Below are 13,179 nucleotides of genomic sequence, written 5' to 3'. Positions count from 1 at the left end.
CGTGCTCTTGTTTTCATTTTAAAGTTAAATGTATATTTGCAAGATGGTTAATAACATACACTTTAAATTCATGCAATTTTTGTTGTTGTTTTCCTATGAGATTATTATATGCTCAGGTTTATCACTGCGAGAAAAGCAAGTTTATGTCAAGCAAAATTAAGTTTACACCTTACCTTGAAATGAAGGATATCGTTGTGCCTCATTTCAACCTCCATGACGATTTTTCTGATTTCTCGACCGAACGGTCCATTTCCTCTCAGTTCAAGATTTACTCTTATGCCAAACATTGTATTCTCTTGAGCTACAACCATGTAACCCACGTGCTCTGAAAAGTAACAGTCGGGCACGGTATCACCTGGTTGGGGGTCATACGTACATTTCCGCTCCTCGCATTTTTCTTTAGTTAAATTTTCCACTTTTCCTTTGGCTTCCGGAAAACAATCAATTCTTCGAGACAGCTTTTGTGATGACGGTGGTGATGAAGCACTGGTTAACGTAGTCGTCAGCTGCGTCGTTGATATTAGATTGACCGATTCATTTGATTTTTCTCGCGTGGTAAAATACACAACCACTCCAATAACTGCAGCTAGCACAATTAGAAGCATAAGCACAATCACTACTCTCTTGAAGCTGAAACCAGATAATTTACCACCGCCCTCTTCTGTCTGTGGTGGTCCCTCCTCAACAAATTTGTACATTTTTCTTCCTCCAATTTCAATAGACAATGTCTGAACTAAAGAAACGTGTTAATCATATTTTCCAGATCATCTGTCTAGTAGAGCACCCAGCTATTCGGTAACGAGGCCTGTAAAGACAACGGAAATATGTATCTATCGGGAATGACTATTACTGCTCTTGTCAGGCCCGAAAATGACCTGGCAGCATTTGTTTTGTGTTCATGGAAGTGTTATTTATGACTATGTTGATAAGTTAAATGAGTAAATTTGATATGAGTTAATAAAGAGATATTTTATAAAGACAAGAAAATATAATTGCTCACTAATATTTTGATACTTTATAGTACTTATTTAAATAGAATCACGAACCTTATTTACTAACTTTTTGTGTAATAGCATTAATATATTGTTATGACCTTGAATCACTGATCTCAACTGCATTTACTCGACGCGTGTATTTACTACACCTATAGGATTGTCAGTGTATACTAGCATGCACAGTAGTCTTCCGTGCGATTCAATAAAACCTGTCGTAATACCTTCAGTTACAAATACCATACATTTCCAACTAACGCGTCTATAAACATGATTTGAGGCAGACTTGCTTGTAACAGAACATCCCCATGGCAATACTTTTCGTAAGTTGTTCATTTTCTTTCCAACAAGCTTTGCAAAACCACAACTTTGAAAACATTTGGTTCTTTACGTCGATATTTTAACAATCTCTCTCCACCGCTCCGGTGGCCTAGTGGTTAGAGCGTCCGCTCCGGATACGGGAGGATATGGGTTCGAACCCTGGCCGAGTCATACCAAAGACTTACAAAAAATGGTATTAACAGGTGCCTCGCTTGGCTCTCAGCATTAACAGGTTAGTGTTAGGACTGGTCGACCTGGTGTAAGGATAATGTGACTGGGTGGGACATCATGCTACATGTCTGCGGCATGATGCCCCAGTGCTAGACATCACTTTAAACTATTACACTCCAGACATCGTAGCGATATGATTGGAAAATTGTTAAAACTACGTTAAAAATCTAAATCACACACAATCTCTCTATCTCTCACGAGGGCCCCGAGTGGCCGATTGGTCTAAAGCGCTCTCCGTTACGGATCACTGACATCTCACCTCCGTCTGCGTGGGTTCGAGTCTCGGATTCAGCCAATGTGGGTATGTGAGAAATGCCAGTAGCTTCTCGTGGGTCGGTGGTTCTTTCCGGGGTTTTCCCGGGTTCTTCCTCCACCATTAATACTGGCCGCCATGTATAGCCTATCGTGTGATGAAAAATGGCGGTAAACTGAGAGGGACACAGTTCATTACTGAAATGTATTGTTTACAAGAAATCATCATCAGCCGAATTTCTAGACTGCGGGTATTTGCAATTAGATCTACGTTTTTTCCTTCTAGACCCCTCCCCATTAAGTATATTTATCTCCATTTAGGATCTGTTATATGCAACTAGATTATTTAACTCTAGCTATCTCATTTATATACAGTAACACGGATGTTATTTTCGTCATGTACATGGAGTATGTATGTTGTTAAATCAAGATGTATCATGAACGTTTCAGGTCGCATGTAAACAAGAATTAAATAAGTTAGCTATGTACACTTGGTGCAATCGTAAGTACTCCGTCATGCGGTGTCCTCCAGTGTAAAATCCGTTTCCCGAGAGCATTACGTGCAGTTACATGCTCTCTCTCTCTCTCTCTCTCTCTCTCTCTCTCTCATACTTAATAGGAGTTGTTAAAACTTGCATGAATAAAACTACTATTACTGCTACTACTACAACTACTACTCCTGCTACTACTATTACTGCTACTACTTCTACTAGAACTACTAATGCTACTACGACTACTAAAATAACAACAACAAAAACAATAATAATATTAATAATAATAACAGAAATAATAACAAGAAGAAGAAGACGATGATGATGATGATAATTGTTTTTGTTTTTTGTTTCGTCTAGAAATGAAATCCTGAACTTTTGAAATATTTTTTTTTTATTTGGTTGTTACTGTTGCAAAACTTCGTCTAGTAAAAACATAAAAAAAAAATAATTCCAAAAAGAAGAAACTCGATCTAGGTTTTCTTGTACTGTCAATTATTTATTGTGCATTTTGTGAAAGTGATCCTAACAGTGAGAAATGCCCCCCCCCCCCGAGAGATAATAAATGAAAACGGGTAGTCGTCAGATATTCAATTAAACTCAATATTTTAGTATTTACTTGCTTATAGAATACACATTAGAGTAGAGGATGGAAAATATACACAATATTTGTAATTAATTAACATTAAAATACGAATCTATTATTTTAAACGCTTCATAAACAAATTTCGCTAGTGAACATATTATTTTCTTATTTCTAGAAGTTAATAAATCAATGTACTTGTGCATGGATGGTTTATTCTAGATGTACTTCGAATTAGGTTTATACGCAGACTGGTATACACAGGGCATACTAAAATAAAATGATAGTCATCTTCAGTATCATGGTTGGCACATAGCATGCAGTATCTTTCACTTTTCTTGATTATGTTGCTTCCATATCTCAAAGTTTCTATTCTCAGAATATGGGAAGACACTCGTTGTTTAGGTCAAAGTCGATCGATGTTTATTGTTACGCAAATATTTGAAATAATCTTCGAATCTGAAGTTGGTTTTTGTCTTTTGTATATAGATGGTTTGTTAGAATTTTGTTATTTATTTTTCCGGTCTGATAGAGAAGCATCTGTAACCCTTTGTTTAAAAATTTGAATAAACTTGGAACAATTTACAGAATCAGGGAACATCCACACTTCACCAAAACCAAATCTTTCTAAAGTCTCTTTTAGGAGTGTAACCCAGTTGATATTATTATTTATTCGATTTCAACATAAAACTGCCTGTCTGCAGTGCTCATTCAAATATCTGCAGAGTTTTTCATTCTAAACTAATATCTAACTAAAAAGTTTAAAGCATTTGTTATAATTTAAGTAACATTTTTTAAAAAAATTACAATTAACCATATTTATCGCTGTTAGTGCTTGCCAGTGGTTGCTAACATTCAGAGAATTTTCCATTGCTCGAGAAAACAAGACCAAGGTAATTAAAATTTTCCATCACCTCAGGATTATGCCCGCTGTATTGCATACTTCATTTTGCCTCAATGGATCACCTTTCGTAAAGACTATAACTTTAGTGATTTTTTATCGGGCCGAGTGTTTATAGTCCAATTATTAAAGTAGTCGTGTAAAATATCTACGAGTTTTTGTAAGCTCTCAGCAGTTCCTGAATATAACACTAAATCGTCACCAAATAATATCAAAAATAAAGACAACTCTTCTACCTCTATACCGTTGTCTCCCGAAGATTGTAATGATGTTTTCAGATCTTTAATAAATAGCAAAAATAGTATAGGTGATAACATTTCTCCTTGTATCAAACCTACCCCATACACAAAAGGCACTACGAATATCGAAACGTGAAACACATGATTTAACTACAATGAACATAGAACGAAGAACATTTAACATTTTTCCATTTACACTTTGTCCGAAAACCTTCAACCACAAACTGTTTCTGTAAAAACTATAAAATGACTTTTTAAAAATCAACACACACAGTGTTGATGTTGAAAGACGGTTTGTGGAGCTTAATTCATATATTCATAAAATCGAGGAATCGTTTGCAGATTGTCTTGTCCGCAAAACATCGAGCCATTTTAGATACCAGTATTTCTAGCTGCTTTTGAGTTACCGACGTTTGAATGGTTCTTTTGGCAATATGTATAGACTATTTCCGGATCAAATCCTATCTTGGGAGACTTGTATATCCACGTGGAGTAACATAAACCTACGTCTTGTAGCCATTTAAAATTTCGTGGCTATATAAGGGCTGTTAGAAATATCGATAAGTGTTGAAACTGTACTCTGATTTGTATGCATCAAAATTGCACATTTTAATGAGCAGTTGACATCAGACCCACAAATCCTTCATTAGCATCAACACAAACTCGTGGAGAGGGTTTCTCTTTCGGAGTAAATGTAGAGATATGAAAAACGATATAACGACAAAGATGAAATCGTTATTAATCACAACAACAACAATGACCATAAATAGCAGTAGTGACAATGATGACGACGATGATGCTGATAATATCCAAACAGCCGGGAAGTCAAGTGGGTTTCTTTCCGGGGTTTTCCCGGGTTCTTCCTCCACCATTAATACTGGCCGCCATGTATAGCCTATCTTGTGCTGAAAAATGGCGTTAAACCCTACAACAACAACAACAAGTGGGTTTCAACAACCACCGTATGTGAACGAGTTTGTCGAGAAGAAAAAACACGATTTTCTTATGCGCGAAGCTGTTTTTTTTTCTTCTTCTCCTCACTTCAAAATTATCAATAAATATCTCCAACGCTGAGAAAATGGGGATCAAGTAAGTAATACTTGTGGTCTTTAGAATGGTATAACATGTACATATATAACAATGAGTTTTTAAAAAAAAAAAAAAATTTTTTTGTGTGTCCAAAAGGTTAGACCTTTTTAATGACATTCAAAATAATGAGTATGTAGACAAAATCCACATTATATGAAGGAAAATGTACATTAAGGTTAAACTAAGCAAACTTAAATGTGTAAAAATGTTCCTATATGAAAGATTATACAACGAATATCCAAAACATTCATGCTATGTTTTGGGTGTTTTGCAAGGCAGGTAAAATGTTCAGTGGGGTAGTGAAGAGTCTTATGTTGGGTTTGCAATGGCTTTTACGTTGGGTAGCAAAGGTTTTTGTGAGCTTGGGAAGGTTTTTATGTTGGGATTTGAAGGATTTTTTTGTGGTGTGGTTATGGTTACATGTGGGGTAGCTATGGTTTGTTTGTGGGAAAGCGATTATTTGTGGGTTCGCAGTGCTCTCAGCGTGAGCAGCAGAGGGGCTGTACAGACCGAAACTTTTTGCACAATAAACCCCTCCAGGAAACTATTCCTCGATAGAGGGCTTATTTCGACGAAATAAACCCTTCTATTCAGAATACAGGACAAAAAAAAATGTCCCCCGAAAACTCGAAGAGTTTCCAGGGACAAACTCGTTGAGTTTGCACTGACAACTTGGGTTACTTCAATAAATCTGAAACAGTTTCCGTGGCGGGGTCGTTATTGAAAAATCCATGGGTCGGGTCCATCCCCTCTGCTGCTCTGGGAAATGAGTTTCCAAGGAAAAACATTTTTATGTTAGCGGAATTAAATCATTGACAAATAAATAATGGCAAATATTGGAGAAGCACATACGACTAGATTAGCTCGAGAACGTCTCGAAGCAATTCAGAAATTTCTTCCTGTCCGTGATAGTGTCAGACAAAAATTACAACTAAGACAGCAAGCACGGGAAGGCTTTGCAGAGACTGCGGAGGAATTATTTAAACCCGTGACCAAAGCTACTGAAAAATACGCAGCTGTTACCAAAGAGGCTTTAATAGAGCAAAGGAAAATTTTACAGGATATTTCAGCTGGACTTAAACCCCCGCCTCCACCCGATGAAGTTGTTGTGTCAGTACCTGCTGGTAAGCGAGTAACAGGGAGAATTACTGACCCCGCCAAAAGATTTACGCCGGATTATATTGAACTTCTTAAAAATGTACCAGAAGAGAAATTACCTGAGACAATACTGTTAGGATTGATTAGAAGAGATGTGTCTTTAAACCCAGAACACGGTTCTATGACAGATGATAATTTTATCAAATATTCGTATCGTATACGTGAAAATAAAAAACAAATCAGCAGGGACGATACAAAATACGATAGACTTGTAGATGCTATACGTAAACTTGAAATTCCACCATCGCAACCTCAAGAAGAAAAATCACCGTTGCAACACACAGAACGACAACAATATCCTTCACGGCGAAGAGCAATAGATCCTGACCTAACTCCGTTAAGTGAATACGAGGCTGCATCTGAAGGAAGTCCGCGGGGCCAAAAATTCAAACAAACTAGGTCGCCGATAATTAGCTTAACAACATCTTCTGAAAGTTTGCCTCAAGACATTTTATCCCCAAGAATTGTACCATCAACAGGGGAGGGTTTAGGATCCGGTTTTATTGCCTGCCCTAATAATATCATCGATGATGTATCACGGTTGGAAGTTCTCATCGGAGGAAGACGTGCCGGAAACAATACTCCGGAAATTATAAATGAAGCCGCAGATATCTGTCAGAGACTATTTCAGCGTGGCATCATGGATATCAGCATCTACCGGGGGCTCATTGATGAACTCGCAGACGGTTACCACAGCGACTAATAATTAAATTTGCTAGCAAATTCAGTTAGATAAACAATAATTAAATAAAATGATACTACACGATTCTTTTCGCAGACCAAGAAGTGTCAGAGTAGTAAACTCACGATTACCAGTATACGAGGTTGTTTACGGAGATGGAGTCGGTGATGTTGTTAGGGATTTAGTCACAAGAATCGCTCCGAAAGCTGGACCGTTAGCAAAACAATTCGCGATGAAAGCCGCTGATGTTGTCAAGGATAAAGCCATTGGCACTGTTGGTAGTCTTGCCGGGAAAGCATTTCAATCAATCAAGGATCGACTAGCACAGCTGATACGAAAAAAAAACCCAGTCGAGAGGTTGGTGCCAGTAAAACTACCATCCACTGAAGCTATGCCGGCAAATGTTAGTAGCGTAGTAAATAAGGCCGTAAATCAGAAATTAGCTGAGATCGCAACAGCAGGAATTACCTCCAAAGCGTTGCAAGATAGTGTAACTGCTAATTTGATAGCTGGTAGTGGTTTCCGGTGACGATAACATTTTAATTAGATCATCACAAATAATAATAATGTTTGCACGAAAATCCAATGACGCGTTTGATATGTCCAAACCAGTACTTAAAGATGATTCTGTACGTGATTTTCAATATTATTCTTATGAAGCACGTGATCCTAACCAACGCGGAAGAATTGAACTACAGGTCCAGGATACAAGTAGATACTTCTTGCCCGCTGAGGCCTTCATCGAAGCTGAAGGTAGGCTTTTAAAGAATGATAACACTAACTACGGAATCGGCGACCGAGTTGGATTTGTTAACAACGGCATCATGGCGTTATTTAAATCCGCTATTTACATGATAGATGGAAAAGAAATTGAAACAATTCATGATAACGTCGACGTTGCCACAACAATTCTCGGGTTGGCGAGATACTCGGATGATTACACCAGATCAGCCGGACCATCAATGATGTTTGCAAAGGATATAACCGACAGCCCCGAGAACAGGAATGTAACAATGAATAATGCCGGTGACGCAGTTGCATCGATGAACGAAAATTTTAATTTGGGTTTTGCAACACGTAGATCGATGTTAAGTGGAGATGAAGAGTTCTCAGGTGTGATTCCATTGTCTCACATCTTTGGATTCTGCAGAGATGTCCACAAGGTCATATTCGGTGCCAAACACACAGTTGTACTTGTGCGAAAACCTGATGATAATGACGCTATCTGGCGAGATGCTGCTGTTGCCCCTGGTCAGGTAATACTAACTAAACTGTGGTTGTGGATGCCAGTGTTGTCTCCGTCAATCACCGAAGAACAACGACTGTTGTCTTTCATGGACACGGGCGGTAAATCACTGCTATCCTGGAAAACAACAACCACAGACGTTATTCAGGGTGATAATGGTGGGTTGTTTACATGGCATATATCATCGCAACAAGGAGTATCAGCACCACGACATATTTTCATTGCATTTCAATACCGTGCTAGAACAGATAGCCAGGAAAGAAATCCAATGGTATTTGATACACTTGGAGTTTCTGAAGTTTCGTTGAGAATAAATGGGCATCAGGAGCCATCTGAGGATATATTAATAGATTTCGAACATCATCGTGTCGCACGCGCGTATCATCGTCTGATGTCATTTATGGGGCGCGACCTTAATGTAGACACTGGCCTGCAAATATCACAGCGAGACTTTATGAGTTTATATCCGATTTATTACTTTTCGCTGGAACATCTTGATCTGGTTAAACAATCTGTTGTCGACCTACATTTCCGAGCTCGTGTAGGTGTTCCTGCTGGTGGTTACAGAGCGATTGCTGTCATACTCTCCGATAAAGCAATGCTGCTTGAAGGTGTTGGCGGACGAATGAGGGTCATCGACGCTCCAATCGAGAATATGTAACGCAATTAAAATCAAACTTAGGATATAATGTCATACAGTCATGTTAATGTCACCTTGACTTCCGGTCAAACGAAGAAATTGCAATCAAAGAACGCAAGCACGTGCGGGACATCAATAACACTAAAACGAGATCAGATTACTGGTGGTCCAAACAAATTGTCGTTGACTAATACTCAGCTTAAACATTTTAATAAGGCACTAACAGCAAAAACCGGTGTCCGACTTGATTTCTCTGCTGCAGCTATCAAGGACATGACTAAAACCGGTGGAATATTTCCTCTTCTCGCAGCAATACCGGCGTTGATTGCCGCGGCAGCACCAGCCGTAGCAAAAGCCGCAGCACTCGGTGCAGTTGGAACTGCAGCTGGAATGGCACTAAAAAAGGCAACGGGAAAAGGATACAAGAAAAAAAAGGGACGCGGTCTAAGACTACCAGGAACTCCACCATCATGGTATCCAAAAAAATTCTAACGCCGTTGAGCAATTTTGATTTACTCGATGCTGTTAAAAAATTGCGTGTAAAACATTTCAGAGGCGTATTTATGCGAGATCAATTACCGCAACGACCGAATAATCCAGAAACTGGCATTATCAATCTCGACAACAAAGATGGTCCGGGAACTCACTGGGTTGCTTACGCGATCGATCCACGTGGAATTATCTATTTTGATTCGTACGGTTTAGCACCGCCAGTTGAGTTTCTCAAGTATGTCAGCAGATTTTCTAATGTTCCAGTGTGGCAGTCGACGTTACCAACACAAACATTAATTGATCCGCCCATTTGTGGGAGGGAGGTTTTAAATGTTCTTGATGCAATCTCAAGAAATCCAGCAACTCCTCCTCATAAAGTAGTGTATGAATATACCGCATCGAGAAATGCTAGCATTTGAAAAACAGCAATAAGAATAATGGTGGATATTTACGGAAGACCTTTCACACGAGGAGGTAAACCAAGCACAGATGCTGATCTCTCAAAATATGCGACCAAAGATGAAGTCGATAATCTTTTGAATATAGCTGGAGTTGACCCAGATGAAGTTGCTATTTTCCAAGACAGGCAAGGAAAACTAAGAACGAGCAACATTAAGTGGAATGATATAATTCGCAGAGTTCTTGGAGCTACCAAGGATAACTTCGTTGCATTTAGTGATGGCGGCCGGATCAAGGACTCGAATATATCAATCGCAAGCATCAAAGACAGTATTGATAAAGGTGTTGATAAATGTGTGAAAAAAGCCGGTGACACGATGACAGGCGAACTCAGCATGAGCGGCAACAAAATAACCGCGTTAGCGAATCCCGAATCCGACCAGGATGCGTCAAACAAACAATACGTGGACATCGTCAACGGTAAACTAAATACGCTGCGTGCAGAGCATGATGTTCACGTGGGCGCGTTTACAAGATTTCGAAGAAACTTCGTAAAAACTGATGAGGTCGTGGATAAGTTCTTTGGGACTCCTCCAGTCGTCGATGTAAAACTCGCTGATGTAAAGACCGACATTAACACGATCAAACAAACACAGCAGGATATCGTATCGGGTATTCCTGATATCGTTAACAAAACCAGTTTGATTAAAGTTCCCACTGGAGTTACTCCGGGGCATATCACCAACATCGTATTCACGGTATCATCGGGATTCGCAACATGGTCACGACAAAATAACACTATCAAATATACAGCAACAGCCACCGGTGTTTACAGGTTGTCTGTGTTTTCAGCCGCTAAATTTGAAATCTTCACAACATATCCTTGGAGACATTCCACCGATAAGTATTCCGGGGTTTGCACTGTAATACTAAACAGCGGAACCGAGGAAACATTTATGCTTGAAGCCGAGGACGATAGTTTAACAGCAACATCTTACTGGTTTTGTTTGGAATTCGTCGCTGCAACGCCTCAATTGGTTACCGCGTAATTGAATAATGTCAACGACGCCAGATGCTCAACAATATCGATACAATCAAGTCCGTGAGTGGCAATCTGAGTTAAAAACTGTCATCGAAGTAACTAGTCAAAAAGTAAAAAAATACAAGCGCCGCATAACAGTGCTGGATATTATGGTTTATTCAGTATCTGCCGTTGTTGCATCTGCCGGAGCAATACTATCAGCGGTCACTCCGGTAACTGCAGCAGTCGCCGCCACGATCTGTGTTTCCGCGGCCACAACAACAGCTGGAGTTTTCGGCATCATAGCAAAAAAAATATCATCATGTGCTAACACAAAATTACACGATTACACGACAAAATTAAATACAGCCACGACCGCATATCAGAAATTATCATCGCTGATATCATCATCGTTAGACGTGCAAAGTAGCGACGCTACGATATCAGATTCTGAATTCAAACTAATGTCAGATGCGTACAATGACTATTTGAAAACTAAACAAATAAATAATGTCAATAGAACTGCTTCAACAAATAGTCACAAACACAACACCGGTAAGGACCACAATGATCTCAGTGTCCTCGACGACACCAGAATTCGGTATTAATTTTCGAACTCCAATTCCAGTGAGTGAAATCGCGTTAGCAAAGCTCAGTGTGTATCACAGCTGGCCCAATGTTAGGTCGGCATCATTTGGTGGTCTGCAGCCAAATAATTCATTCGTGTTCGGGAAAAGCAAAGCCGACTCCGGCGAACAGGGTGAACTTGACTGGAATACAATTACACTTCCCACTGGGAGTTATCAGATCGAAGAAATCAATAATGAGATACAACGCCAAATAAAACGAATCACCGGCAAGGAAGCCAAAATATCTATAACAGCTCATGAACCAACGCTGTCTGCGGTCATTGAAATCTCAACGCCAGGATACGCCGTGGATATTTATAACAGCTCAATCCGAACATTATTAGGATGGCCAAAGGCCCCCGAGGTTAAACCTCGTCCACCAAAACCTGAAAAATCGGATTTTATGACCTATAAAGAAGCACTACACGACCTCGAGTACAATTATTATTTACTCCTTGCAGATCAATTACTAGCAAGAAAAAGTACTTTAATGCCCGATACTTGGAGTATAGAAGCTCCACGTGTTAAGGGGGGGCAGGAGCTCCGTGTTTACCGTCTAGATGATATAGAATCTGAATTATTTATTCCGATCAATCTAGTACATAAACAACAGCTACAACTCCTGCGAGTATATTTCCAAGATTATATTTCTGATTTAACAAGTCCGCGTGATAATATTATCACAACCATAGAAAAACTAAACAAACTCGCATCGGCCATGGAAACTATAAATCTAAGAATAATTCAGGCTTTACTGGATCTTAAAGACTATATCGATGATAATTATAGACAGATAGCCAGAGCAGATTTTGCAATTAAATATGGTATTCAAGTGAATGATATTTCAGATTTTAAATTTCCTGGATATAACGTGCCCGAGCTGAGAAAATCAGTCTCTGATCTCATCGATCAATCTTTCGAAGATATTCTTGCCGCGTACGAACGAATAAAACCACAACCTGTTATTCTCAAGCACGACAACAGTACAGCATCCGATGGCAGACACATCTCACCCGGGATCGTAAATATCACAGATGTTATTGCGGTCAATCTTGTATGTGACGTCATCGATGGCAGTTACAGCGCATCAGATACTACGACGGCACAACAGGGGTTTATCCTGTATACGTTCACACCAAGAGACCCCCCTGGTTTTCTGATTGTGCAAGAACCAATCAATCCGGTCTATCTACGGTGTCATAACCCGTGGTTGTCAACGATAAATTTCAAACTCACCGACCAGAGGGGGAATTTGTTGGACCTGCGTGACGAGACTGTTAGTATAAACTTACTGGTGAAGTCCTAAGTCAAGGGATCCATAATATTTATAATAGTTTTTTTTTCTGCACTGATCCATTTTCGTCATTTTATCGTGCAAATACCCTATCAAAACCAGCATAAGTTATCGTTGAAAGTGCTAGCACGCATTTAAAAAAAAACGGTTGTGTATAATGTATCAACCCGAGTACATTCATGCACGAGTTCATATTCATGATAAGCAAATTCTTTACGAGGCAATAAAAACCGCATTTCAAATACAGACATTCCCAGAACAGTATTTCCCCGTTAAAATAGTTATTGACGTGTATGGTGACGAAGACTTCTTGTTAACTCCGTCACAATTAACAGAGCTACAGCAAAATCATATGATCATAGTTTGGTGTCAACGAGAACAGATTATGAACTATTCTCATTCCTGTATTGATGTTGAAACGCTTAAGCAAATCCTGAAAATCTGAAAGCGCCCTTCACTTGAGAAACTCTTTGAGTTTCCAAGGGCAAAAAAAATAATACACTTTTTTTTTTACCCGTG

The 13,179-nt window shown here is 39.2% G+C and overlaps 1 protein-coding gene and 1 long non-coding RNA gene across 3 annotated transcripts in view; one reads left to right on the top strand and one right to left on the bottom strand.

Annotated features, from left to right (window-relative positions):
* LOC149806562 (maltase-glucoamylase-like) overlaps window positions 1-1,112 on the bottom strand; it is a 353,277-nt gene extending 352,165 nt beyond the window's left edge. Inside the window, exons 1-2 of one of the 2 annotated variants that reach the window (XM_089954672.1) lie at window positions 1,094-1,112; window positions 174-805 (exon numbers count right to left, since the gene is read on the bottom strand). In XM_089954672.1, coding sequence (XP_089810798.1) covers window positions 174-698 — 525 coding nt within the window. In that variant the 5' untranslated portion in view covers window positions 699-805; window positions 1,094-1,112. Of the gene's footprint in view, window positions 1-173; window positions 857-1,093 lie in introns of those variants that run through there. The other variant, XM_089954663.1, reaches the window with a different exon arrangement.
* A 106-nt stretch (window positions 1,113-1,218) lies between these two features.
* Window positions 1,219-13,179, top strand: part of LOC149806560 (uncharacterized) — a 152,943-nt gene continuing 140,982 nt past the window's right edge. The window contains exon 1 of the long non-coding RNA XR_016420560.1: window positions 1,219-1,845. This is a non-coding gene — a long non-coding RNA (uncharacterized LOC149806560). The remainder of the gene's footprint in view (window positions 1,846-13,179) is intronic.

Source organism: Sinohyriopsis cumingii, chromosome 1, assembly GCF_028554795.1.
Source record: "Sinohyriopsis cumingii isolate HCF-2022 chromosome 1, ASM2855479v2, whole genome shotgun sequence".
Taxonomy (NCBI): domain Eukaryota; kingdom Metazoa; phylum Mollusca; class Bivalvia; order Unionida; family Unionidae; genus Sinohyriopsis; species Sinohyriopsis cumingii.
The sequence above is the reverse complement of the archived record's forward strand: the minus strand, read 5'-3'. Positions and strand labels throughout refer to the sequence as shown.